The 27919-nt window shown below is 37.4% G+C and overlaps 1 protein-coding gene across 2 annotated transcripts in view; it reads right to left on the bottom strand.

Annotated features, from left to right (window-relative positions):
* Positions 1–4776: 4776 nt before the first annotated feature.
* Positions 4777–27919, bottom strand: part of antxr2a (ANTXR cell adhesion molecule 2a) — a 226464-nt gene continuing 203321 nt past the window's right edge. For both annotated transcript variants that reach the window (XM_073065216.1, XM_073065215.1), the window contains one exon: positions 4777–7623. In XM_073065216.1, the coding sequence (XP_072921317.1) occupies positions 7585–7623 (39 nt within the window). In that variant the 3' untranslated portion in view covers positions 4777–7584. The remainder of the gene's footprint in view (positions 7624–27919) is intronic.

Here is a 27919-nt window from a genome sequence, read left to right on the forward strand (position 1 = left end):
TATCTTTCCTATAGGTAGGTGGCCAGTACTAAACACAATACAGTACTCCAAAGTAGGCCATACCAATGTCTTTTACAACTTCAACATCCTAACTCCTGCATGCAAAACTTTGATTTATGAAGGTCAATGTGCCAAAGCCTCTCTTTACGACTCCATGTATCTGTGAAACCACTTTCAAGGTATTGTAGCAACAGACACAAAATGCTGGGGGAACTCAGCAGGCCACGCAGCATCTATGGAAAAGAGTACAGTCAATTTTTGGGGCAGAGACTCCTCATCAGGACTGAAGAAAAGAAGATGAGAAGTCAGAGTTAGAAGGTGGGGGGTGTGAGGGAAGGAAGAAACACAAGGTGATAAATGAAACCGGGAGGGGGAGGGGTGAACTAAAGAGCTGGGAAGTTGATTGGTGAAAGAGATACAGGGCTGGAAAAGCCAGGAGTCTGATGGGAGAGGGCAGAAGGCCATGGAAGAAAGTTAAAGGGGGAGGAGCACCAGAGGAAGGTGATGGGCAGGTAAGGAGATGAGAGAGGAAAAAGATAAATGCAGCTGGGGGGAGGGGTGTTGGTGGAATTACTGAAAGCTCGGGCATCATAAATCTGTTTTCCCAGATCCCTCTGTTCTTCTGCACTCCTCAGTACCCTAACTTTCACTGTGTAAGTCCTATCCCGGTTTGTGTGCCCAAAATGCAAAATCTCACACTTGTCTGTGTTGATTTCCATTTTTAGCCCATTTTTTTTCAGCTGGTCCAGATCCCCACTACAAGCTATGATAAACTTCCTTGCTGTCCACTACACTCCCAATTTAGGTATGGTCTGCAAATTTGCTGATGCAGTCTCCTACATTGATCTAGATGGCAAACAACAATGGTCCCAGCACCGACCCTTGTAGTATACCTCTATTATACCTTTCTGATTGATTCAAATCCAACAAATAATTATCTATTGATATCTCAGGAAAATGTCTTATACAACTTCAACATAACATCCCAATTCCTGTATGCAAAACTTTGATTTATGAAGGTCAATTTGCCAAAACCTCCCTTTACGTATCTGTGAAACCACTTTCAAGGTATTATAGCAAAACACACAAAATGCTGGAGGAACTCAGCAGCCAGGCAGCATCTATGGGAAAGAGTACAGTCAACTTTTTGGGCTGAGATCTTTTCTTAAAAAATCAAATTTCATCTTTCACAATTTATTTTTTATGCTTTCTTTTTCAAAAGATGTAATGGCCACAAGAAGATGGCATATTTTTGCAGGGGAAAATGCAGAGTTTGTAATGTCACTGTCCAAGATCATTCAGCAGCAAAAGAGTTAAATTATATAAATTTTGAAAACATGCAAACAAAATGGATCCACTTTTTATAAATTAATAAGTTTCAAGGAAACTGCATAAACACCGGGTCACTTTTGTCCCTGCTTCTGGTTGAATGAATCCTGTTACAATGTTGGACCTTCATTGTTTTCCAATGGACGCTTTCTTCCAAATAGTTGTAAAATATACACCAACATTAGAAGGCATTTTTCAAGGAATGTATATTGAATTTGCAAAAAAATCATGGCAGTTTATTTTTATAATTGGGCAAATGCTCAATATAAAAAGTCTCACTTGATTATTGATGTTTAGGTTTCGGTAAGTCACTTTCCAGGAATGCTGAACTTTTAAAGCTATTAATACAAGAGACATGCAACATGCACAAGGTACAACCTCAACTGAACGGCTCCTAGGAAGGCAAGTGAAAAAAAAGACCGACATTTCTCCTGGCTCTATTGCAATGCGATTGATCTATCCTGTCTTTTCATTTGTGAGCTCAGTTTGGAAAACCAAAAGGCTGGAGATATTGTCAGATTGGACAAATGCCCTATTTCTGACAAGGCAGAATTTTTACATATTTAAAGATCCTATCAAAGAGAACTACTCTGTGTGAATTACATGTATAAACATGGGAGAGAAAACCTCTCAGTAGAGGCAGGTTTATGGTAGTGAATATCAAAGTTAGCAATTTAGATGTGAAATTAGCAACTTCAGGTTTTTAAGATTTTAAAAGGCAAACAGATTTAGACAGTTGGCTTCTAAGTGCCTCCACCCTTCCACTTAAATTGAAATGATGAGTGAAATTGCATGACTCTTGTAAAGTGCTAAATCAATATTTGCAAATTGTTGATCAGGATGCTAACAAGTAGAACTTTGTAATTTACAGTATAAAGGAATAGAGCATCTTGCTATTATTAAAGATTTAAATGGTTACTGATCAAAAGAATACAATTTTTAAAGCAATTTTTATACCTGTAGTATATCAAATTTTGTAAGTTGCTGCAATATATACACAGACATAAATGTTCAGCTTTAATTATGGCAATGGTGAAAAACGACAAAGAATATACAAGGTATCAAATTTTTAAAAGAGTTTTTAAAGATTTGACCCATGCTTCTATTAAGGGATATTTTACTTGTAGTATCTACCACAAAACACACAGTAAGTTAAAAGGGGTGACAAGTTAAACAAGTTAACATGTTACAGTATCAATTTTACATTAGTTTCGCCTTTTTTTTGCTTTCGGTGTATATGCTTGTAAGTAAAAATAATCTATATTAAGATATTGTAAAATGCTATCACTATGTTCATTTCAAAACTGGTTGTGTAATTTCATTTGCTAACACCTCACAACACTGAAGGAAAAACGTACTGGAAAACAGCAGAAGCTTTCTCAATTTTTTACTAATTTTCAGAAGCATCAAGTTAACACTGACAGCTAGGGAAAAATTGGAAAAATAGAATAAAATATTTAATCAAATGTTTACTAACTTAGTTGTTTGTGGTCAATACCTATAACAAAATAATCTGATCATTTAATCCCAGTGATTCCCACATTTTAGTTCATAGTCAATTAATGCATCACCAAGTACAAGCTGTTAAACAACAAGGAGATAATGAGAATTCTAAAATTAACAAATAATTTTCATTTTAAGTATTATGTTTACACATGCATGTAAATTCTTTTCATTTCATTTTAGGATGAATTATTCTTAAAACCTGAAAATGTGTAGTCCTTCATATGTACTGATAGTGATCAGAAGCCTAGGAAAACATATTTTCTGACATTATGTAATGGATTCTGTTGTATCTAATAAATACTGCATGTAAATTACATTGCACCAGTGCCTACAGCTATCTTGGTTGATGTTCTAGACCCTCTCCTTTACTTAATGTTTGATTGTACATCTGAAATAGGAAGAAGATAAATTAAACTGATGTGCGATGTTTCCAAATATTCCACTGAAAATTAGATATTTGGAGAAATATTTTATTAAATTCATATCAGGACATTTATCTTTATCTGCTAAAAAAGTAATTTTCTTTTTAGCATGTTGGATAGATTGTTTTAATTTTGTTGGAGAAAATGCTGCTACTACTAAAGCAAAAGCTACTGCTATTACCGGTACAAACTCAATTTTTATTCAGATCTTTTCTTTGTAGTCTGAAATTGCATTCTGCTGTGTTGGTAATGAACACTGAAATACTTTTCTACAATACTGTTGCTTTTGAAGGTTGGTGTTAACCTGCTCAAAAAGATATGACATTGGTATTAAAAGAATGAATGTATGATATTTGATATAAAATGATTTATATCACTTGTATCAATAGTTATAGTCAACAATATTTGATAAACAAAGGGCCATGAGCATTTTACCTCTTTGCTAAATATCATTGGTTCCATTTAATATCAGAGAATGATTACAATGTACAACCTGAAATTCTTACTCTCTGCAGACATCCACAAAACAGAAGAAAAACCCCGAAGAGTGATTGACAGAAAAAAGACATAAGAACCCCAAGACTCCCCCCCCCCCACGCACAAGCAGTGACGCAAATGCGTCAACCCTCCCCCTACTTATTCCAGCAGGAAGCATCAGCACCCGCCACCCACCAAGCAAGTAACAGCAAAGTCCCTAAAGAGAGACTATGTTCTGCAGGCCAATGAAAACTATTGTTCACCCAACAATTCAACAAGCCTTCTCTCTCTCTCTCACTAACAAGATAATATTAATAACTAATTCCTTAAAATGACTATAAAAGAACAAATTGAGGACTTTTAAAAAAAAAGAATGATCTTTAAGTTTTAGTTATTTGATTATATCTCCACCATCTCCTTCTCCGATGCTCTACCAGTACTAACTGCAAACCCTCATTGTAGAGTACTAACACCAAAAACTAGAATTCAAACTTGTATTATGGTAGCATGAATGACCTATTTGCAATTTTGGTAACATCCCAGGCTGATTACTGAGTGTATTTTTTATAAATTAAGAAGATAAATCATTCTGAATTCAAAGCATCCTGTAATTATAACATTTAGAAGTTTTCTTTAAGCGATGTATTGTAAAAAAATGAGCAAAATGTACAATTCTTCAGTACATGAAGTTGTTAAGTAAAACAGACCACACCAATTTGAGGTGCAAAATAATTTTTGCTGGTTACTGAAGGAATGGATGTTTATATTTTATTTACAGTGTTTTAGAAGAGTGTTTGAGCCAGAAAGAGCTTGGTATTTCTGTTAAGGTGATATTCTTAATAATAAAACCACAGTCACTAATATTTTTGTAAATGAATTTAAAACTTTTCTTTGTGTCCTGGTTTACCTTAACTAGTGGTAGATAAACTACATCCAAAAGTAAGCACACACAAGTCAATTTGAAAATAAACCTACAAACAAAATTTTGACCATACCGAAAAAAGCTCAGAGAACCCAAGTTATAAATCATAAACAAAATCTCTGTGATCACATTCATTTTTATTATTATATAGATTTCTCTTGTATGCAAATGATTTGAACATTTAATCTAAAAGAAAAAAAACAGTCAGAAATTACTGATAGATCAGTATCTGTTGAATATATTCCTAAACCCTCCAAATTAAGCTTGGGAAATTGGACAAACATGTATTTTGTAATTCATAGATTTATAACAAATATATAAAACCTAACAACATGTGAATATTTCACTTTTGTATTTTCCAATTGTTAATCAGCTTTACATTTTCTTTTTAGTATGGTTTGAGCATCTATACATTTTGATGAATTTGCTATGATGGGGTATCACCTTAAACTGTTACAGAACAATACTATAAATTAAATTTTGGTACTGCTGCAAAAGAACTTAAATAAATAAATTACTCCTCAATATCTTTGAAGGGATGTTTAATAATCTAAATTACATTTTGTGGAATAATGTACAGTGGATTTATAATGAACCTACTTAACTCTAGTAGTTTCCTGATTAGGCATTATGCAGTACCATTCTGTATATATGTACAAATGATTTGGAATTGTATTTAAGTAATTTTGACCACATGATATATTGACATAATAAAGGATGATAACAAGGCACAGATTTTGTTCACAATGATTTAAATCTAGTCTTTATAATTGCTCAGTTTCAGAGTTTGCACAATGCACTATATTGTATCCAGCAATGTGGCAAGCAAACAGGCTTCAGTGGAGACTCTTTTGCTTTAAGTTTACTGACATATATATTAAGGAAATTAACACTTGAATTTTTGAAGCAACTTCTAAAAATACATTTCTAATGATAATACAGATCTGTACAACAATAAACTGGTTCATTTCATACTAAATTGGTGTAAACACAAGTGTGCACAAAGCTTTGGCTAAATGGAGACAATTCTCGTTGTATGGGGGGGACTTTGGAAAATAGTGTAATTCCACAATTAAAAATACAGATAGTGAATCCAGCGCAACAGATTTTGAAAATCATCTCTTTTTAAAAAAATTTCTTATAAAAATCAGGCAAATTTAAAAATTCTAGTTAAATTTATTTTGCAATATACCAAAAGGCTGTACTTAAAATTTTGCCATTACTGTAAATAATAATGTGCAATAGATTAAGCAAGAGCTGCTTTTGGCAACATCACACATTTTGCATGTAAACCAAAGGAAATACTCATGTCCCATGTGATTTTGATGAGCAGCTCAAAAGCATAATTAGACCAGGACTATTCACTATTGCTCTTCCCATCTCGCGCACTTGCTCGCCCACCAAATGTGAAATGTTCGCCTGCTCTCTCAAATGTGATGGTTGTTGAACTTATTTTTAGTGTCACTTGATAAGCTTCCCTGCTTGCAGAGAGACATCCCACTGACCCAGCCACTGGTCATTGTCTATACCAGTTCACGTCAAAGCAGGCGCGCTTTGTCAGGTTTCGACTCGAATATCCATTTTACATTTCATGTACAGTATCGAAAGTGACTGCATCATTCGAGCTTTTCTCAGCTGCTGCATTCTTCTCCCCCACAGTGTTTCTGCTCATACTGACATCATTTGGGATTGTTTTCTTGACAAAGTGGTTGAGGGAAAAATATTATTAAATGTATTTTTCCTCAACATTTAGGAAAGGGGCTGCAGAAGGAAAACATAACTTGATTGTTTGGTTACCATTGAGGGTACTTTTCCCTCTCTCATACCTAACCAATGCAAAGTACATTTGAAAAATCCAAGCAAAGCTTAAATAGCAATAGGTCATTCAATGTCAAAAAGCATTAAAAAAAAATATGAGGAAAATCTTCACAGGCTGCTGCTTGCTGTTGCCTTTAATTATATTAATTAAACTTTGAAATTCTCATGCAAAGAGAGTTGCTGGCTTGTGACACTGCAAAGTCCTTGGAGATTTGAAAAACGAGGGAATACCAGTTTATGCAACCTTAGTTTGTAAAAGGATTGCTCTATTTTCTCTTATTTATTTATTTAATCGAAATAAACAGATCAATGAGTATACTTTAATATGGTGATGGGTTATGCCCTACTGAACACAGGATTAGAGCTACTGCAAAGCACCGGACACTACATCAAGCCTCAGAGCACCAATGTCTCAATTTCTGCAGAAGATCTATTAATTTTTTTTCTCAGTACATAATGAAAGAAAGGTGTCTTCAAAAACTAAAGGGCAAAGTCTAGCTGATTCCCATACCTTGAGGCACCCTGTCTACAATTTGTCATGCGTGTGCGCTTTTCAGTGGAAAATGACAAGATTTTCAGTCAGACGGCTCCCGTAAGGCATTGTAAAGTGGTGAAGTTGGAAAGATCTTCTGATGTGACATCGCCGAAAGGCAATGAACCTATGCACCGGGTAGGTCTGGTGAGATTGCTGCTCTGCCTGTGGCTAATAGGTTCTATTTTGACAATACACTCTGTCTATAAAATTTGATTATCCGAAACAGCACATTACGGTCAAAATATATTCAGAGTGGAAAAAAATGTCAAAGTGACTTCAACTGCCAAGAATCAATGGATTTTAGTGGAGAATGGGAAGAGTGCACATGTGTTGATTCTGTTTCACTGGCATTACCAAGGACTGGTGATCAGAGAACTAACTCAGCTGTTAAGTTTTCTTTGCAAATATCTTGACACATGGGTCTTAATGCAGTTCTATCACAAGAATTAACAACATGCACTGCAAAGTTGCTGTCTTTTTAATGGAAGGCCACTGATGTCCGTTGAAAGCAGAAAATGTTCCGTCATTCCTTGGTAGGCAGAAGAGAAAATTAAGCACCTCTAGCTTCATTTTGCTTACTGCGTCTGGACTCGGCTGAAATTGATACAGCGACCCTGGAAATTGAAAGAAAAGTAAAGTAAATAACCTGAGAAACAAGTTATGACCAATAAATAATTTTACAGTAATTAGTACACTTATGGGGTGAGAGTTGTTACAATCTTTTAGATATGGATATTTCCTCATAAGTGCTTTTAAAAATTACCATAATTGCACTGACTAATTCAGTCACACTCGGGATCCTGAACAATATAAATTTATCTCATTAACTAATACTTTATGGTGTTGTCATTACATGGAACTAGAATCTCCACAAATTATTCTGATGCTTTTGATGAGTAATACAGTTGGCATCATATTTTGTGCAATGTAAGTGAACAGAATTGCACAAAACGGATACATCATTCCAGTGAAGACAGCTCTGAAGGATGAATATTACAGCACGCTCCTCTTCAACTCTGAGACCCGACTTTAAATTCAGTCCAGACTTGGCTGAAAGAGTTAGTACTGGCTTAGGACTTGCACAGCCAGTCTCAATTTAGGTTTTCATGGAGGTACGCATATGACGATAAAATTGTGCTACAAAAAATAATTAGGAAGACAAAAAGTGCACAGGAAGAAACGTGAAGATTACACAGCTTACAGTCAGGTCATTTATGTATTTTCCAAACCTCCTCTCTCATTTATTAGCATAACCCACTATTTCCTCAAATGCTTAGCCTACCTCTCCTTAAATACATTTCTAATATTCACCTCACCCGCTTCTTGGGATTACAAATTCTATATTTTCACTACCGCATGGGCAAAAACTTTCTTCTAAATTTCTATTGGATTTCTTCATGATCCTCTTCTATTAATGGTCTTTAGCTTTGCTCTTACCCAGGAGCTGGAAAACGCTGGAGCTGGAGTAGATATTGATGATCATTTGTCCCACATATAATGGGACCATGTTTCCGGAACTGAGCGCAATGCAGGGCCATTACTGCAAATATGAGGCATGGCTGCAGAATTTTTATTACCATCTGATTAGTACTATATCTAATAAAAATTCAATAGGGAAACCATATTTTGTTATTTAAAATACATTAAGAAAATTAATTTTTATTCAACTTCCCAGCTCTTTACTTCACCCTTCCCTCTCTCGTGGTTTCACCTATCACCTCGTACTTCTTCCTCCCCTCTCCCACCTTCTTACACTGACTTTTCATCTCTTTTTTTTCCAGCCCTGATGAAGGGTCCCACCCCAAAGTGTCAACTGTTTACTCTTTTCCATAGATGGTGCCTGGCCTGCTGCGTTCCTCCAGCATTTTCTGTGTGTTGATTGTTTTGTATCTGAATTCTTGAACATTTTTGAGAAGGTATACAGTTAGTCTTGTATAAATTTGCCATAAACACAAGTCTGTTTAGTGTAAAATGTTCTGGGTTAGCAGCTGAATTTATCCTATCCGTTAACTGAAATGTAAACTTGCCTCGTCCACCCATTCCTCTGAAAATTTTTATTTTCTATTGAAAGAAGTAGAAAAACAATTCAAACTCAATGCAAAATAAATTTGATATATACAATTTGCTGATGACTTTGAAAGAGGAGTATATACAGACTTATAACTGCACAATTTTATAACTGTTGCTAAAGAAGAACATAATTTTTGATCTCTCAAAAACCTTACTGCAGACAATAACTTTTAACATGCCAGTTGATTGGAACGGCTTAAAAAAACACAATTTCAATAAGCTAAATGAGTATTGAAATTAGACAGACTTTTCTTCTATGTAAGATACACACGGGAGGTAAATGTTCTTCCCTACTTTTAGAGTAGATTGGGCAATTTTAATGATGGACCTTTACTGGCCATGTGATGGAGATACAGATCTACCTAATGGAGAACGTACTCAACAGTAACAAATGAACTCTTCTCGGGCTTCCAGCTGGGTACTGGTATCAATTATTACCGACGTTTTGACGGCAAACTTTGGCAGAGCTTGTCATCGAAATGTGGGTAATAATTGATACCTGTACCCGGCTGGAAGCCAGAGGTTTTATTCTTCATATACGCCAGGAAAGCACAAGATCCTTTTTTACTCAATAGTTCCAATGATAGCAAGATTCAAAGTACATTTATTATCAAAGTGTGTATGCAGTATACAACCCTGAGATTCATTTTCCCACAGACAGCCAGGAAACAAAGAAAACCTTGGAATCTGGTCAAAGGAAAGCATCAAACCCCCAATGCGCAAAATTAAATTGTGTGAACAGCACAAAACGACAAGCGAAAAACTCGGCACATAAAACACCAAACAACAAGCCATTGTAAATTGTCCAGGAATATTCAGCTCAGCTCAGTTTGGTTGAAGCCAGCACCATGTCATTTGTTGATTGCAGGCTGCAGTGCCAATTCACCCTAAATAAAACTGCACAACTTTGCAACAAGAAAGAGAAATCAGAAACCAGAGACACATCATAATGTGAACCACAGAGCCCAACGCATAGACCGCTTCAATGTATAAAGACACCAATTTATTTTCTTAGGAAATGCAGTATCTTCACAGATGCTATGTATCAAACATCTTGAAACATTTAGTATTAAATATAGAAACTGAAGGATTAATATCTACCGAAGGCATTGGCATTTCACTCCTCACCCAGATCCTCAAGTATAAAGTCACATTTCAGGTCTTAGAGTCACCATTCATTACTTTCGTGACTGTTATGTCCCACTTTTTGTTGAATACGCAAAGGCAGAGGAATGAAATAAACTAATGATCCTTAATACCAATAATTTAGGGGTTTATTTAACTGTGAATTGTCAAGTAAATGCCTCAGCAACTCGTAATACTTATTATCACACCACTGCAGAATACTAATCCTTTCAATAGGATGAAATTAAATGACCACCTAAGTTTCATGGATATATACCAGGTTTTATATTAATTATAAAGGAGCCCTTAGCTGAACAACTAAACAAGCTACTAGCCAGAACACAACAGCTGAAAACTGTACCTCAGCAATGATTTCTTTGGTATTTATTATGAACATTATGGTCCAGCTACATGCTACACAAAGAGGGATTTTCCCTCAGGAGTACCTGGAGAAAACAGAATATCAATTGTCAAAGAGAAAAAAAATCTGGTTGTGGAGCCACAGGCAAAATTTCTTGACAAAGAGGGATCAGAGTTCAGGCTACATGAGGAAATCTAGCTTTGGAATTCAAAATCAACTAATTAAGGTGAATTCATCAATTGCTATTGACTATTCCCATGCCTCCGACTTTGCAAAACATTTATATAATAGCATTTTCCCTCTTAGATTGGATATCTCTCAATATTTGTAAACACATCATTTTTTTCCCCTCATTTAGACAAATAACATCAGCCTAGGAAGAAACTTGCATCTACCTGGCCAAGTGTGTAAAATGGACTGTCCACCTATCCCAACTTTCTTTGTTCTTTGAAAACATAAACATTAAAAAATAATTAGCAATGTTAAGTAAACTTTCTGGACATTAGTATCCCCAGAAAGTTCAAAGAACTTTTGAACAATCCTGAGACAGCCAGTCTCGATCTTTTGGTCATCTATCACATTGAATGAGTTTTTCTACCTATAAATGCTCCCTTAGCATTCAATTCAGCATAAAGTATCGGACAAATGTTTACTGAGGGTAGTCAGGGCAGTCAGCTCCCAAAACAGCAAAGGAAAGTACAAGCCAATGGAAATCACTGATGCTGTTTTTGTTAATTCAGAACAATGAAAAGAACAGCAGGAGGAGGTGTGCCAGTAAACTGGTTATGAAAAAGATGCAGAAGAGTGAGCTAAAGGGAATACTGCAAGACTGTGTACACCTAAACAACCAAAACTGGCAGGGCAAGGTAGAAACAGATCAGAGTATCACAGAATGGTTACAGCATGGAAAGAAGCCAGCTTCACTCCCCTACCCTCTCCTTTCAGTCCTGCAAATTCTCTCTTTTCAGGTACCTATCCAGCTTCTCTTTGAATATCACAATTAAATCCGCCTCCATTTCTATACTTAGCAATGCACTGCAGACCCTCACCTCTTGCTGTGATTTTTGCTCAACTTCTTTGACAATGAGTTTGAGAGATGACAAGGGTGCAAAATTAGAACATTTTCTGGGCAGTGGTAGGGAGGCAAGTAACTGATAGAAAAGGAAACAAAATTCATGTATAAATGAGTGTGTGCATTCGCCTTTTGCCCTAGTCCCTGTAGCAATGCATGCATGCTCTTACTGGCTGGTGGCAATACCCTAAAATCTCTCGACTGAGAATAGCACATAAACTGTTATTATATTCTGGCCAACCTACGTAACCAAACAGCGAATGTATCGTGATAACTGACATTCTTCGCAGTCTTGCATGTGAAATGTTGTGGTGTGCATTAGACTTCAATAACACATATAGGTATTGCTTTTGTTAGATTTCTATTTCTTTCAGCTATGGGTAATGCAGCAAAATGGTTATGGATACCGGCTGGCACATTAACTTAGCTTAAGAACCTGTGAAACAACTGCACAGGAGATGACCAGCAGGTAATAATTGTTGCCTGAAAAAGCATCATGTCAGAAAGCTTGGCTATAGCAGGCAGAAGTAATTGAGCACATGTATGCCAGGGATCTCGCGTCACACACATCGGCCAGCAAGAGGAAATTCAGTATCTTAATTGAAGCAATGAAGGACAGTGTACCTCTAACCCGAGAATCTGTACGAAACTGAACACTGGCTGGGTGAGGTCATCATGGTAACTGCCAAAGCACCAGCAAATGTTTGTATATGCTACATACCAGATGCAAATTTACTTCCTCACCCTATGCTCCGGATGTGCTGTATTGAGGCATGCAAGACCATATGTGTGCAATTAATGATGCTCCCTACCTACGAGCCTGGTGCTCTGCTTTCTTGCACTGTACCCTCACAAAAGGAAAGAGAGGAAGTCAATAGCTCCAGTGGACAATGCACCTGGTCCTTAACCACTGACCTGAGAAGGAATCTGAGCAATTACTTACAGATTCACCCTTCAATTGGCAAATGCAACAGGAACACTTTGACTTTGCTAATTTCAGTGAGGCTATTCCTTTCCACAACATTTTATTGTGTTTTGATCTGAGGAGTTCAGAGCATACTAAATATGAATAAACTGTTGGTTCCATCTCCCACATTTCATTCATTTTCTTTGAGATTTATAATCGGATGATTAAATTTCCATTATCTTTTGCTAAGGAAATTGAACACAAAAGTAGATAGGTTATGCTTCAGTTATGTAGGCCGCTAGTGGGGCCACATCTGGAGTATCAGGTTCAGTAATGATCTCCTCATTTGAGGATATAAATGTGTTGGAAGCAGAGCAGAAAAAAATTACTAGACTGATTCCTGGAATGGATGGGCTGCCATAACATGAAAGGTTGAGCAGGCTAGACTTGTACCTGTTAAAGAATGAGAAGTGACTTGATTAAATCAAGTCACTGGGAGAGAAGTGGAGTAGATATTTCCATGTGTGGAAGAATGTAGGTTTTCCACTTAAGATAGTGACAATTGTGATTTTCTTTGAGAAGGTTTTATGAGACTTTGAAAGTTTTATTAAGATGGACATGGAAGTAAGGTTTTTAAATATTTTTTAAGGTTCTTGACAAATGGGGAGGGGGGTTTTAAGAAGTTACTGCAAGTAGATGGGAATACACAGTTTAGGTTACAATCAGATCAACAATAATCTAATTGAGAGACAAAGCAGACTCAAAGGGCAGAGTACCCTCCTCATGTCCGTAATTTGTACTCAATTGTTTTTCTGAAATACCATCAATTACTCCACTCAACCTGCCACAATCAGCAAAAGGGAAATATAACCCACATTAACCACTAAAAAGTACAACTTTTTACCTCAGTAAATTATGTTGCATTGTATCATGAAATACTTTGAATACGACCAGACTTTACATTGATATTTATTGTTGTATTCCAGGGTAGATTAAATACTACAACAGGTTAATAGTAAATGGATTATGAGTTCCATTTTCCATTGTATTGAATCACAGTTATCATACTACATATACTAGTGGTGATCTCATTTTGACAAGCACCTGTTCCCCAGAAAATATGCAAAGGGTTACACTAGGGCCCAAAACATAACTATTAAAATTTCTAGATATGGTACTTCTATAAATACTATACATATGTGTAGTAAATATTATCATCATCTATAACAATGACTGAATTTTACAAATATGAGGTTTTAATTAGAGTTGGAAACATTCAGTGTTTAATTTGGTGGTGATCAAATCTGCTCTCAGTAGCCATTTTATTTTTGTGACTTATATAGTGCTAAGATTTCAAGCAATTCAAGATGGTTCCAATCAGAGAAAAATGATAAACAGACTTTATTTAAATGAACAAAGCCTTGCTCTGGGTGGTTAATTGTGATAGAAGTTCCTTAGCATTGCTGCAAAGAAAGACAGGATGTGGCTTTTAATTGAATCAGGATTGTCAGTGCCAGCAGAGGTTTATTAACCTTCTCTGGTCTGTAATAAACCTCTTAAAAACTCCGGGCACAATGCTATCTTTGTACTCTGAATATTTCAATCATACAAAGATTCCTATTATGATTTTGCAGCAAGAACTAAAAAATAAAATGATCATGTTGTTTGGAATGCAAATACATTGGGCTTCTCGGACTGCAGATAACTGGAAAATGTGAGCTGCAGATGTTCCCTGTTTGATGAACTGCTGTGAATCTTAACTGCTCCTCCTCGATTTCACTGAAGCAAAGGGATGTAGCAGCTCTGGGCACAGGCCCTTGCTGTTTCAAACCTATTTTCAGATAGCTGCCAGTTGATTGGCTACAGCCACATCACAGAAGGTACAGCAGGCGCAGATGGCATTAATGCATGAATGTGATCGAGGCAAATTTTCAGCATAGGGAGCTCAGATCCAATAGTTCCAAATGACTGCTGCGAACTCCATTCTTTCCAAGGAATGCCAAGGTTAAAATAATAATAAGCATCATATCTTGTCCGGGGCAAGAAAAAAACCCAGCAGTGAACAATGTTTTGAGCTCTTTGCTAAAGCTACTGCACACCAGAAGACAAATTATTCAAACATTATGTGGACAGATCTATTTATCAAGTTTCTTGTGTGAGGGCAAGAGTGCAGGTGTAACTTTATGGAGCCAAAAATGTAATTACTTTAAACACAAGTGTTTACAGTATTCAACCTCAAAGCTCAAGGTACATTTATTATCAAAATATGCATGCTGTATACAACTCTGAGATTCATCTTCTCCAGATAGCCACAAAACAAAGAAAGCCGTTCACAGGAAAATACCAACACCCCACGCACAGAACAAAAACAAATAGCGCAAACAGCAATAAGAACATCAAACCCCTGCGCAAGATAAATTGTGCAAATGACAAAAACATCAACACCCCCCCCATGTGCAAAAGAAAAATCATGCTAATGCCAAGAACATCCTATTGTTGTAAGAAGCAACATTTTGTTTTGTAGTGATTCTGGTTTCCCCTGTTGTTCACTTCCCTTTTCTCATCTATCTGGCACATTGTATGAGTTTTCACGTAGATACTAATGACTCAGGAAATTAATAAGGAAGACAAATCCACATCACGAAATGAAGTTAAGTTAGCAAACACTGAGTTGTGTAAAGCAGGAACTGACAAAGGAATACAAAATAAACTAAGTGACCATGCAAAGCATGAAACTCTATGAGGGGAAGAATGATGTCTGTGGATCTGAGGAAAATCAAGCTATAAAATGGATACTGTACTGTGCAAATCAAAGCTAGTGGACAAGTAAAATAAATCAAGTACGCAATTAAAATGATGGCACCAGTGAAATCAAAAAGAAACTTTGCATACCATAACATTGCAGAAATCTGGAAGTTGTGTCTTCTAAAGATGATGTGGTATCAATTGAAGTGTGAGTGGAGAAGGGGGGAGTGTTAATTGCTCCATATGCTGTGGCTGGTCATTCCAATTGCAGATGTGTTGCCCTTCTTCACAAGGCATTTGCAAACATGCCCTACCTAGGAAGATTTACCTAAAAGCTTCACCTTTATATATTTCTTAGTTTTTTGAAATAAGTTAGAATATACTGTACATTCATGATGCCACAAAATAAGTCTGATAATCAGGAGCAATCAAAATAATCTTCACAGTTACAGAAACAAACCTGCTACGACATTCTAATTCAAATTTAGAAATGACAAATTTGCTTTGATTTTTCTCTTTTTACAGCATTGTGGTAAGAATAATAACCACATTCATCTGAACAGAACAACTAAGCAGAAAGTAATAATTAATGATGAGATGGATTAGCTGGACAAGAATGACTTAGTGAGTTATGTCAATATTATCTGGCAGTGGGCGAGAGTCTGTAATTCATTTAAAGAACACTTTGAACTGAAAAATCTTCTGAGGGTTACTAACCTCTTGAATTCTACATTGGACTTCTGATCAACCATGGATGTGAAAAATTATTTTGATAATTATTACTTGGTTCTCCTTTTAAAATACTTAGCTTTTGTTCTTTCAAAGGTCTTTCATTGTGTTTGCAGAGCTAGGATAAATAAACTAAAATGGATAACCTCAGGAGGCAAACAACACACAACTAAATTTTATCTTGTGAGAGTTTAGGGTAATGTGAGAAATAGGGCACAAAAGGGGTGCAGAGAATATAGAAGCCTGGCTGAAAGTCTAAATTCATCTCAAAATTTTCAGGCTCATTGACAATTTTCAAAATTTAAATGCATAGGCTGGCAGTGAATCTGGCACCTGCAGGTCTAATACTTAAATGTTAATTCAATTTAATATTCCTGGAGCTTTAATACAGCCAACAATCACCTACATTAAAGAGGGTTGTACAATGACTGGAAATAAAAAAGTCCCTCAATGAGTAAGAGAAATGCTGGACAGGTTCTTTGACAGGAGGAGGCCTGAGGTAAGGAAGAGAGCAGAGGAATGTTCAGCATAAAGATTCCACCTCACAAAGGCACTGCCAGAACCCTACTACTATTAATAACATTACAACCTCAGCATTCAACTATGACTTGTACTTGTACTGAAGCCCCAACATTTTCATCCAAACTCTACCCCGTCTGAACCCCAACACCCTTCAGAGGCATGGATCACATTCCAAACACATCATATACTTTTTATAGAAGTGAGAATAATTTTTCATACATTTACAGGATGCAGACATTACTGCACAATCAGGACATGCTGCTCTTTCCAAACTATCCTTGAGAAGATGGTGGTAGGATGCTTCCTTGAACTGCTGCAGTATTTCTGCTAACAGTAGCCCCAAGGATTGTTGAGTAGGAAGCTGTAGGGTAAAGACTTAACAATTAAATAATGGCATAAGGCCACTTGCAAATTAAAATGGAAGGAAGCCCATAAGTGATGGTGCCCTTTGTCCACTGTTTGGAGGGTGCGGGGACTCTGCAAGCGGCTGAAGTATTCTCGGCAAGTGAGTGCAGTGCACTGTGTCAGACAGAACGTTAAGCTATTTTGTTGCAGCTGTGGTAGAGGGATTGAACATTTCAGATGGTGGATAGGGCACTAATTAACTGGGTTGTTTTATGTTGGGTGCTTTCTCATTCTTGGAGCAGCACTCATCCAGGCAATGGGAGAGAATCACTTCATGCTCCTGATAGACGTGTTGGAGTTGATGGAAAGCGTTTCAAGAGTGAGGAGGTTAGTGACCAACGTCCCCATTAGTTGAAGCTCGCAGGAAATGGCGAGCTATTGCAACAGAGGTACAGTCAGGCTCTGGGCTCCTCAACTAAAAAGAACATGATAATTGTCCTCTGTGTCAAAGCAATCCTCCTGGGAGCTGAGAAGAAACCCCTTGGTAATGCTGTGGGAAACATGAAGCAGGAACTGACTGGCATCTCTCCTGATTGGAAGAAGCCTGCTTTCTACTTTTCTCACAAGTAATAGAATTTGAGTTGCTATCAGTCAAGGCATCTCATTTGGTGAAGCCCATACTGAACAAAGGCAGAACCCTGATGTAACTCCACTTATCAAGACTGCATCTAAACTGCCCTCCAAAGATTCTCAGCGGCTATTAATCTCGCTTTGTGCTGCCTCTGAGCTTGCACGTAGTGGAAACAGTAATATTTATGGAAAAGAAGTCAATGGGTTGAAAACAGATGAACTGCTTGAAGAATCTTGTTGTGGAAGGTACACAAAGAGATGTCGGATCATCACCGAAGCTCCACTGAATTAAACAATAGTGATCATCCTTCTGTGTGTGGTCACCTTAACGCGTGCTCTCTACGCCCACACTCCCCTCTTCATCCTCCACTTGAGGCTCCTGTTTTTTTGTGCAAACTAAGATCTTGCCTGACAAATCTGTTGGAATTCTTTAAGGAAATAATAAACAGGATAGACAAAGGATAGTCAGTGGATGTTGTTTATCGTTTCCAGAGAATGAAACACGTGGCAAATCACAGTAAATGTTTATACTTCTTCAGGACTCCTTCTGCCTAGTCCATAAGAACAAAAGAGATAGGAGCAGAATTAGGCTCTTCAGCCCATCATTCCATCATGGCTGATCCACTTTCACTCTCAACCTCATTCTCTTGCCTTTTCCCCATAGCCTTTCACGGCCTGGCTAATCAAGAACTTATCTACCTCCACCTTAAATCCACCTAATGACCCGGCCTCTGCAAACACCTGTGGCAAAGAAATCAACTGAATCACCACCCTCTGGCTAAAGAAACTCTTCTTCGTCTCTAAATTGATGTCCCTCTATTCTGAGGTTATGCCCTGTGGACCAAGACTTTCTTACTATATGAAACATCCTCTTCCAATCCACTTTATCTAGGCCTTTCAACATTCAATAGGCTTCAATGAGATCCCCCCTCATTCTTTTAAATTCCAGTGAGTACAGGCCCAGAGGCATCAAACACTTCTCATCCAATGACCCTTTCATTTCCAGAATCATTCCCATAAACCTCCTCTGGACCCCCTCAAATGTCAGTGCAATATTTCTTAGATAAGGAGCCCAAAACTGCTCCCAACACTCCAAAAGAAGCCTCACCATTACACCCTTATAGCCTTATAAATCCTCACCATTACACCCTTATGAAATAAATGTTAATATTGCATTTACATTCTTCAGCAGCAAGTCGGTCTGCAAGTTAACCTTTAAGGAATCATGCTCTCAAGTCACCTTGGACTTTTGAAGTTTCTGCCCACTTAGAATCTAGTCTACACTTTTGATCCTTCCACTAAGTGTATGACCACACACTTCCCGACAGTGTATTCCTTATACTACTTCTTTTTCCATTCTCCAAATCTGTCAAAGTCTAGATCTACAACCTCCCTGCTTCCTCAACACCACCTGCCCTTTCACCTTTCTTTGTATCATCTGCAAACTTGGCTACACCCACAATCAATTTCTTTATCCAAATCATTTACATATCATGTAAAGAGAAGTGGTCTCAACTCCAACTGCTTTGGAAGCTCCCTCTATTCCCATTCCTTGCCTCCTGCCAATCAGCCAATCCTCAATCCATTCTAGTATCTTTCCTGTAATACAAGGGACTCTTAACCTTCTAAAGCAGCCTCATGTGTAGCATATTGTCAAAGGCCTTTTGAAAATCCAAGTAAACAACATCCACTGACTCTCCTTTGTCTATCCTGTTTATTATTTCCTTAAAGAATTCTAGCAGATTTGTCAGGCAAGATCTTAGTTTGCACAAAAAAACACATTAATTATTTGGATTACAAATAGGAAATGCCAGAAACATTCCAAAGGTCAGGCAGCATCTGTGGAAAGAGAATGAGAGTTACCAATGAATGCTGAAGGCCTTCCTTCAGGCCTTCAAGCAAGATGGTACATTTAAATTGTTTCCTCTCTTTCCTAGATCTTACAAAGTATCTTCAACTTGAAACGTTACTCTCATTCTCTTGTCACAGATGTCACCTCAGTTGCTAACTGTTTCCAATACTTTCTGCTTTGGTGTCAGATTCCCAGTATCTGCTCTTTTCTTTTGATTTTCATTATATAGATGCTGCAACGAAAAAACACTATTTCTAAATTTGCTTCTGGCACCAAGTTGTAGGACAAGAAGCAGGTTTGATAGTGCTGCAAGGATAATAGCCAAGACTGAGCATGAATTAATTACAAATTCAAATTTAGGGATTTAATTAGCAAGTGCAGATCACAATAAGTATGAAAGAATCAGTAATTTTAAAAAAAAATTAGTTCACATACTACTTGAAAAATAAACATCCAAGAAAATAGAGAAACACAATTATTGTGCAATAGAATTATTCCAACCACTAAATGGAGGCTAATAAGGCAACAAAAAGCCAACCAAAAAGTTTATTTATAGAGGAAAAGCAGACTTGCAGATATAGGCACAATTCTGCTCCTGTTAAAATGACAATAATAAAAATAAGTCATAAAGAGCATGCAAAAAAGATTTACAAGGAAGTTTCCAGAAATTCCTCAAATATATATTGAAGATAATAGATAATACAGACATGAGTAATTCTGGCAGTGAGATAATCTTTTCATTGAATATGGAACCAAGAAACTACTTCTTTCTTAAGAAAGTGATGATCAAATAGATGTGGTAAATAAGTACGATCTCTGAGAAGCTGGACATGCATAAGAGGAAGTAAAATCAATAACACAGACAGACAAAGAGAGCCAGTTGCAGGCTTGTGTAGCGTATTCTACTTGAGATAGACTGTTAGAACAGAATAGGCTATTTTTATGTTGCATATTCTATTTCATTTTAATAATGGTACTGTTATTAAAGTGTAAATTGGACAACAGCTATAAATGGACAGTTGAGCGTGGAGTTCAGGGCTGTTACCATGCTGTCCCAGAAATAGAGCTGGATCAATATTCTGCCAGTGGATTCAGTCTTAAAGCACATGGAAGGGTGTGATGTTTGGTGCTTGTTCTAGAATAGATATACACTAAACATTGTGGAGAGTATTGGGGCTTGTCTGTTCTAATGTAAGTAAGCCAATAATGGTATGCTGTTTAATTAATGCCAAATAATAAATAACATTCGTTTTTGCAAGTAGTGGTCACACTTAAGTATGTTTGGACATAACAAAAATACACACATTTTTTAAAATCTCTTCTAACTCTTGCTTTTAATTCATTCTTTTTTTGCTCTCATTATTTAGCTGTCTGTACCAGATGTGACATTGAATTAAATATTCTAATTTATACTTCATAGTTTGGAGTCCCTTGGGTAGAAAGTCAATGGAACTGATTTCAGAAGCTAAGTTTGACATGCATACATTGTTCTCTCATGTGTTTAGCAGATAAGACCAACTACAAACTTCTATCCTATCATTTTGGAAAGTTTTGAATGAATCAAATATCTACATCATCAATTTAGCACAGTGATGATATTTAAAATGGCGTTTAGTTTTAGCATATTGTAACAAATTAAAAGATCTCTTGAATGCATTACTATAAGAAATGAAGAAATGTAATAAATGCAAATAATAATTAAAATTCAATAATTTGTAGCATACCTAAAAAAAGATTGCAATAATATTCACTGGGCTTACTGGGAAATGAAACAAAGGTAAAAAGAATCCACGAAGAAAGTAGATCCAACTTCAATCTAAGGGCCTACAAAACAAAGTTAGTCTCATTTCCTTTAAGAGTATTAAGATTTATAACTCTCAACACAATAACTTCTATACCATCATTGAAGTTAGTGAAAGTGTGAAAATCAACACATTAGATCAAAATGTTAATTGTAAACAAATGCATTTACACTTGTCCCTATGCTGACAAAAAAAATCAGATTACTTCTTGAGAAAAACAAGACAGAATACTATAGAACAATCTACATTTTATAGATAGAAGGAAAATTACACTTATAGTGGTTGCCGGGGTGGTGGTAGAGAGGGAGATGCAGATGGTAAAGGAGATAGTTTCAAAGAGTTCATAACTTTATTAAAAGGACAATATCAGGCTATCTTTCAAATAGCAGATTGTCCACTGAAAACTGTTATATAGCTGCTTTGGAGCTAACATTTTATTTTGAAACAGCCAAGTTTGCTGATAGATAACAATGCAGTAAAATCTACCCAATTCAGGTCCAAAATGTGAAATGGACACTCACTTTAATGTCTTCAAGTGGGCTGTTATCAACTTACCTTGACAAGCTAGCTTTCTGCCTTCCCCGACAAAAGACGGAAGTGCACATGACCTGTCAAGCAGTGGTTCATTAAATACATTCTCTAAGGCTGTTGGCTGTTCAATAATTGGGTAGCCCTAATCATCATCAGTGTCCCCGGTACTATTACACGACTTTTTTCCAAAAAGCACAGAGTTGCCACAACATAGCAGGCGTTGTATGCTGTGTGCTCTTCCTCTGTACTGGGGATTCTTTTTTGAATATTCAGATAACAACATGACTTAGAAAAATATAATCACAAAAATTCCTTAAATGCATATGAAATAAAAAGTAGTAATTCAATCAAACTGAATATGAAAAATAAGTATCCTAATGTCAACCAACAAACATCTGTGTCAGTAATTCTCCAAATTGACGACTATAATTGAAACATACCTGTGGTCCCACCCTATCCAGGTAAAATGCCAATACCATTTAAAACACACAGCAAAACAAAGTGTGTGTATTGCCTAAAGTAAAAGAAAACAATTTCTGAGCTATGAGTTTAACAACATAAATTATAAATGGGAATATAATGGACAAAAACATCATCATCTTTGAATAAAACAGTCATGCCATTTACATATTCTTACAATTACATTAAGTGTTTTGTTATGATACAATAACCCTTGAGAAATCCAGTCGTCACTGTGGTAGAGTGAGCACAAGCTGCAGCAGATAAATTCAAAACGTTAAGGGCTGCATGAAAAGATGCGGAGATGTCGTGCCAAGAGAAAGAAGTCTGCAGAAAGTTACCAACATCTGTTGTGCTTCCAGGACATTCATACACTATTAAATCATGCAATCATGGGACCATTTTCTGCCTCTTCACCATGATTTCTGTCAATGGATAAATATCACTTCCACAGAACGATAATTACCGTGTGTGCTTCACTTACAAAGGGCATATCTGAACCTTTGGTGCGATAGTAAACTATGCCACCACTCTAAACCTGTCTATCAGTTCAGTATTTGCTTATCCTACAACCAATGCCTTCATTTGTCACCTCTCTAAGCAACACTTGCTTCATTAGCTCTCCTATAATTTAGCATTCTTTTCTGATTGGGGAATTAAGTTTGCATATAATAGTGAAACAATATCAATGTTTATGAAGTGGACTATAAGTTTATAGTACCATCAGAAATATAACACAGCGGATTCCAGTTAATTGGTTCATCAGTTGATCGGGGCAGCTGTTTATTTGGGACAACACAAAGTATAAAAGTGAATAGAGAAAATAGCTGGGATTCCTTCTGTTTATTTGGGACACTATGCTGCTTAATTGGAGCAGGAAACTGTTGCAGAACAGTCGCTAACTAGTGTGAGTCATGTCCATTTGCCAGTTAGACAATTCACCGCACTTTGCGTGAACAGTTTTTAAATAGTATCAGCTGCATGTGGTTGTGTTCAGTGGTTGTTGTCACTGATAGTGATGAGAAATAAGCAGTAAGACAACTTAGAATTGATTTGCTCACTGTGGTTTCAAGCATTCAAGCTTGGAGATGCCAGAAATGGCCAGCGTGAAACTGAAATGATTTCACTACTTCAACAGGTTAGGAACTATGAAACAATTGAAATTATTGACAATCTTGAATGTTACAATGAAAATGAAAATTTGAAGAATGTAATCCTCGAAAGTGTTGTATGAGAGCAGTTCATTATCCACACCAGGTCTAATTATGTTCATTACAGTCAATCAGGAGAACACAGCAGTGTATTGACTGTCCAACGAAACTGACGATGCCAGTGAAACCTGTGCGTGAGAGTTCTTAAAGTGGAGAAGTTTTTCCATTGGGACAGCTCCACTCTCTCAACCTCAGAGGTCCAGGTCCAGCGGTATGAATAAACATCACAACTGGGGTCTTCCTTGGTTACAGTGGATATCCATGACTTCTGTGCCTCATCACGCCCTTCGCTCTCCAGGGAGCACTGCAAGCCATCTTCTTGACCGCTGGATCTCACTGTAAATCTCATCTGCTGAGTCCACGAGCTGCTTGGACAGATATGTCCCCGATTCACCGGGGTATGAGGCCACCAGCTACCCTCAGCTGGTTTAGCCCACCTGTTGATGCGGTCTACTGGGCTGTGGTCGCTGTGGCATGCAAATAGCTACTTGGAGCCACAGGTGAGAGCTGAGTGTCTGGTGAGGATCAAAGGTGAGAGAGTAGAGATGCTACCCAGCCCTAGACACCCCATATATGGCAGCATACACTGGATGAATTCCTTGCTGACAACTATTAGGAACTAATACACATTTTTATAGTACTGTAGTAGCATTGGAGTGTTCCAATTTGTTCTGTATTTCATTTAAATATATAAGTTCTTAATCAGTTTGTCTTTTTTAAACCTTTTTAACTACTTCCATGAAACTTTGGCTAATTGGGGCAATTAGCTGATGTGGCTGACAAGGGAAGTAAAGGGCAGTATAAAAATAAAAGAGAAGAAGTATAACATAGCAAAGATGAGCGGGAAACCGGAGGACTGGGAAGCTTTTAAAGAGCAACAGAAGATAACAAAAAAGGCAATACGCCAAGAAAAAATGAGGTACGAAGGTAAACTAGCCAAGAATATAAAGGAGGACAGTAAAAGCTTCTTTAGGTATGTGAATAGCAAAAAAATACTTGACCAAAATTGGGCCATTGAAGACAGAAACAGGTGAATTTATTATGGGGAACAAGGAAATGGCAGATGAGTTGAACAGGTACTTTGGATCTGTCTTCACTAGGGAAGACACAAACAATCTCCCAGATGTAATAGTGGCCAAAGGAACTAGGGTAAAGGATGAACTGAAGGAAATTTATATTAGGCAAGAAATGGTGTTGGATAGACTGTTGAGTCTGAAGGCTGATAAGTCCCCGGGACCTGATGGTCTGCATCCCAGGGTACTTAAAGAGGTGGCTCTAGAAATTGTGGACGCATTGGTAATCATTTTCCAATGTTCTATAGATTCAGGAACAGTTCCTGCTGATTGGAGGGTGGCTAATGTTGTCCCACTTTTCAAGAAAGGAGGGAGAGAGAAAACAGGGAATTATAGACCGGTTAGTCTGACGTCAGTGGTGGGAAAGATGCTGGAGTCAATTATTAAAGAGGAAATTACGACATATTTGGATAGCAGTAGAAGTATCAGTCTGAGTCAGCATGGATTTATGAGGGGAAAATCATGCTTGACTAATCTTCTGGAGTTTTTTGAGGATGTAACTATGAAAATGGACAAGGGAGAGCCAGTGGATGTAGTGTACATGGACTTCCAGAAAGTTTTTGATAAAGTCCCACATAGGAGATTAGTGGGCAAAATTAGGGCACATGGTATTGGGGACAGAATACTGACATGGATTGAAAATTGGCTAGCTGACAGGAAACAAAGAGTAGTGATTAACGGGTCCCTTTCAGAATGGCAGGCTGTGACCAGTGGGTACCGCAAGGTTCGGTGCTGGGACCACAGCTGATTACAATATACATTAATGATTTAGATGAAGGGATTAAAAGTAACATTAGCAAATTTGCTGATGACACAAAGCTGGGTGGCAGTGTGAAATGTCAGGAGGATGTTATGAGAATGCAGGGTGACTTGGATAGGTTGGGTGAGTGGGCAAATGTATGGCAGATGCAGTTTAATGTGGATAAATGTGAGGTTATCCACTTTGGTGGCAAGAACAGGAAGGCAGATTACTATCTAAATGGAGTCAAATTAGGAAAAAGGGAAGTACAACGAGATCTAGGTGTTCTTGTACATCAGTCAATAAAAGCAAGCATGCAGGTACAGCAGGCAGTGAAGAAAGCTAATGGCATGCTGGCCTTTATAACAAGAGGAATTGAGTATAGGAGTAAAGAGGTCCTTCTGCAGCTGTACAGGGCCCTGGTGAGACCACACCTGGAGTATTGTGTGCAGTTTTGGTCTCCAAATTTGAGGAAGGACATTCTTGCTATTGAGGGAGTGCAGCGTAGGTTCACAAGGTTAATTCCCGGAATGGCGGGACTGTCATATGTTGAAAGATTGGAGTGACTGGGCTTGTATACACTGGAATTTAGAAGGATGAGAGGGGATCTGATTGAAACATATAAGATTATTAAGGGATTGGACATGCTGGAGGCAGGAGGCATGTTCCCGCTGATGGGTGAGTCCAGAACTAGATGCCACAGTTTAAGAATAAGGGGTAGGCCATTTAGAACAGAGATGCGGAAAAACTTTTTCACCCAGAGAGTGGTGGATATGTGGAATGCTCTGCCCCAGAAGGCAGTGGAGGCCAAGTCTCTGGATGCATTCAAGAGAGAGTTAGATAGAGCTCTTATAGATAGCGGTGTCAAGGGATATGGGGAGAGGGCAGGAAGGGGGTACTGATTGTGTATGATCAGCCATGATCACAGTGAATGGCTGTGCTGGCTAGAAGGGCTGAATGACCTATTCCTACACCTACTGTCTATTGTCTAATGCTTAATTGAGCCAAAATGTATTGGTCCCAATTAACCAGAATCCACTGTATGTCAATATATACTATGCACTATTATTGTAATTGCTGGAAAACATGTCTAACACACTACACCACCTTAGATTTTAAGATCGTAAAATCTAAGCAGAAGATAAGCCTGTACAAAACCATATATGTCTTCCTTATATTTATTTCCTGCATTAATTTCCCTAAAAATAGAAACATTTGACTGTACACTTAAAACTGCTGAGAAATTGTTGCTTTCCCTAAACAACAGATATTGAGGTCTGGGTGTATCTTTAATAAAAACACACTTGCCTAGAAGTTCACATCCATCTGCCTGCGCTATGCATCCACATATTCTAAACACAGCTCAGCATTTTACTTCAGCTCTTTAATTCTGGGCACTTTACTTCAGAAAGGATGCTATGCCCATCACAGAGTTCAGCTGAGTTTTATCTGATCAAAAATCTTCAGCTGTCAGAAAATCACAGAGCTGATTATTGATGATGGGAGGAGGTAATCAGAGGCCCATGAGGATGAGAGGTGGAGAGAGTCATCACTTCATCATTCCCGGCATTATCACTTTAAAGGATCTGCCCTGGGTCTTCAATGCAAGTGCTATTACAACGAAAGCATGGCACCACTTCCATTTTCTAAATTTGGCATGTCACCTAAAACTTTAACAAACTTCTTCATAGAACCCTCAGGTCATGCGCTCTTCTCGCTGCTGCTGTCAGGAAGGAGGTAAAGGAACCTCAAGTCCCACACCACTAAATTCGGGAACAGTTATTACCCATCAGGCTCTTGAACCAGAGAAGATAACTTCACTAACCCCAACACTGAATTGATTCCACAACCTATGGACTCACCTTTAAGGACTCTAAAGCTCGTGTTCTCAATATTAATTGCTTATTTAATTGTTATCTTTTTATTATTATTATTTTTCACAGGGTGGTGTATGGTGTTATGTATGTACTTTGATAATGAGTTTACTTTGAGGTGACTGGGGAATCTGGGGATGTTCTTTAATCTAACATAATACAGGAAAGATTTGAAAGGTATTTAAAACTAAGAAAAGCTTTATTAAAACATTGAAGACAATTTCTAGTTGCAGAAGGTGGCCAAAGAAAATACCTTTAAATGATACCTTTGTGATCCACAGTGTACTTTCTGAAGAAACAGATTCAAAAGTAATATTCAAAAGAGAATCGGATTAACCATTGAAATGGGTAAAATTGTTCAAGTTATTGTAAATAATTGGCATTGAATCAAAGTGGATAACTCTCCCAAAAACTAACATGAGATGCAATGTTCTGAATGACCTCCTTCGGTGGCTATACTTTATTCAGAGTTTGAAGCTATTTGGCATGTCAAGAAATACACTCAAAAACTTCTATAGTTGTAACATGGAGAGCATTCTGACAGGCTGCATCACTGTCTGGTTTGGAGGGGCTACTGCACAGGACTGAAAGAAGCTGCAGAAGGTTGTAAATCTAGTCAGCTCCATCTTGGGCACTAGCCTACAAAGTACCCAGGACATCTTTAGGGAGTGGTGTCTCAGAAAGGCAGGGTCCATTATTGAGGACCTCCAGCAACCAGGGCATGACCTTTTCTTCCTCTCTGACATCCAATTCCTAAATGGTCATTGAAGCTTTGGGCACTATCTCACTTTTTTAATATACAGTATTTCTGTTTTTGCACATTAAAAAAAATCTATTCAATATATATACTTGATTTACTTGTT

The sequence above is a fragment of the Hemitrygon akajei genome, chromosome 13 (assembly GCF_048418815.1).
Source record: "Hemitrygon akajei chromosome 13, sHemAka1.3, whole genome shotgun sequence".
In the NCBI taxonomy this organism is placed as follows: Eukaryota; Metazoa; Chordata; class Chondrichthyes; order Myliobatiformes; family Dasyatidae; genus Hemitrygon; species Hemitrygon akajei.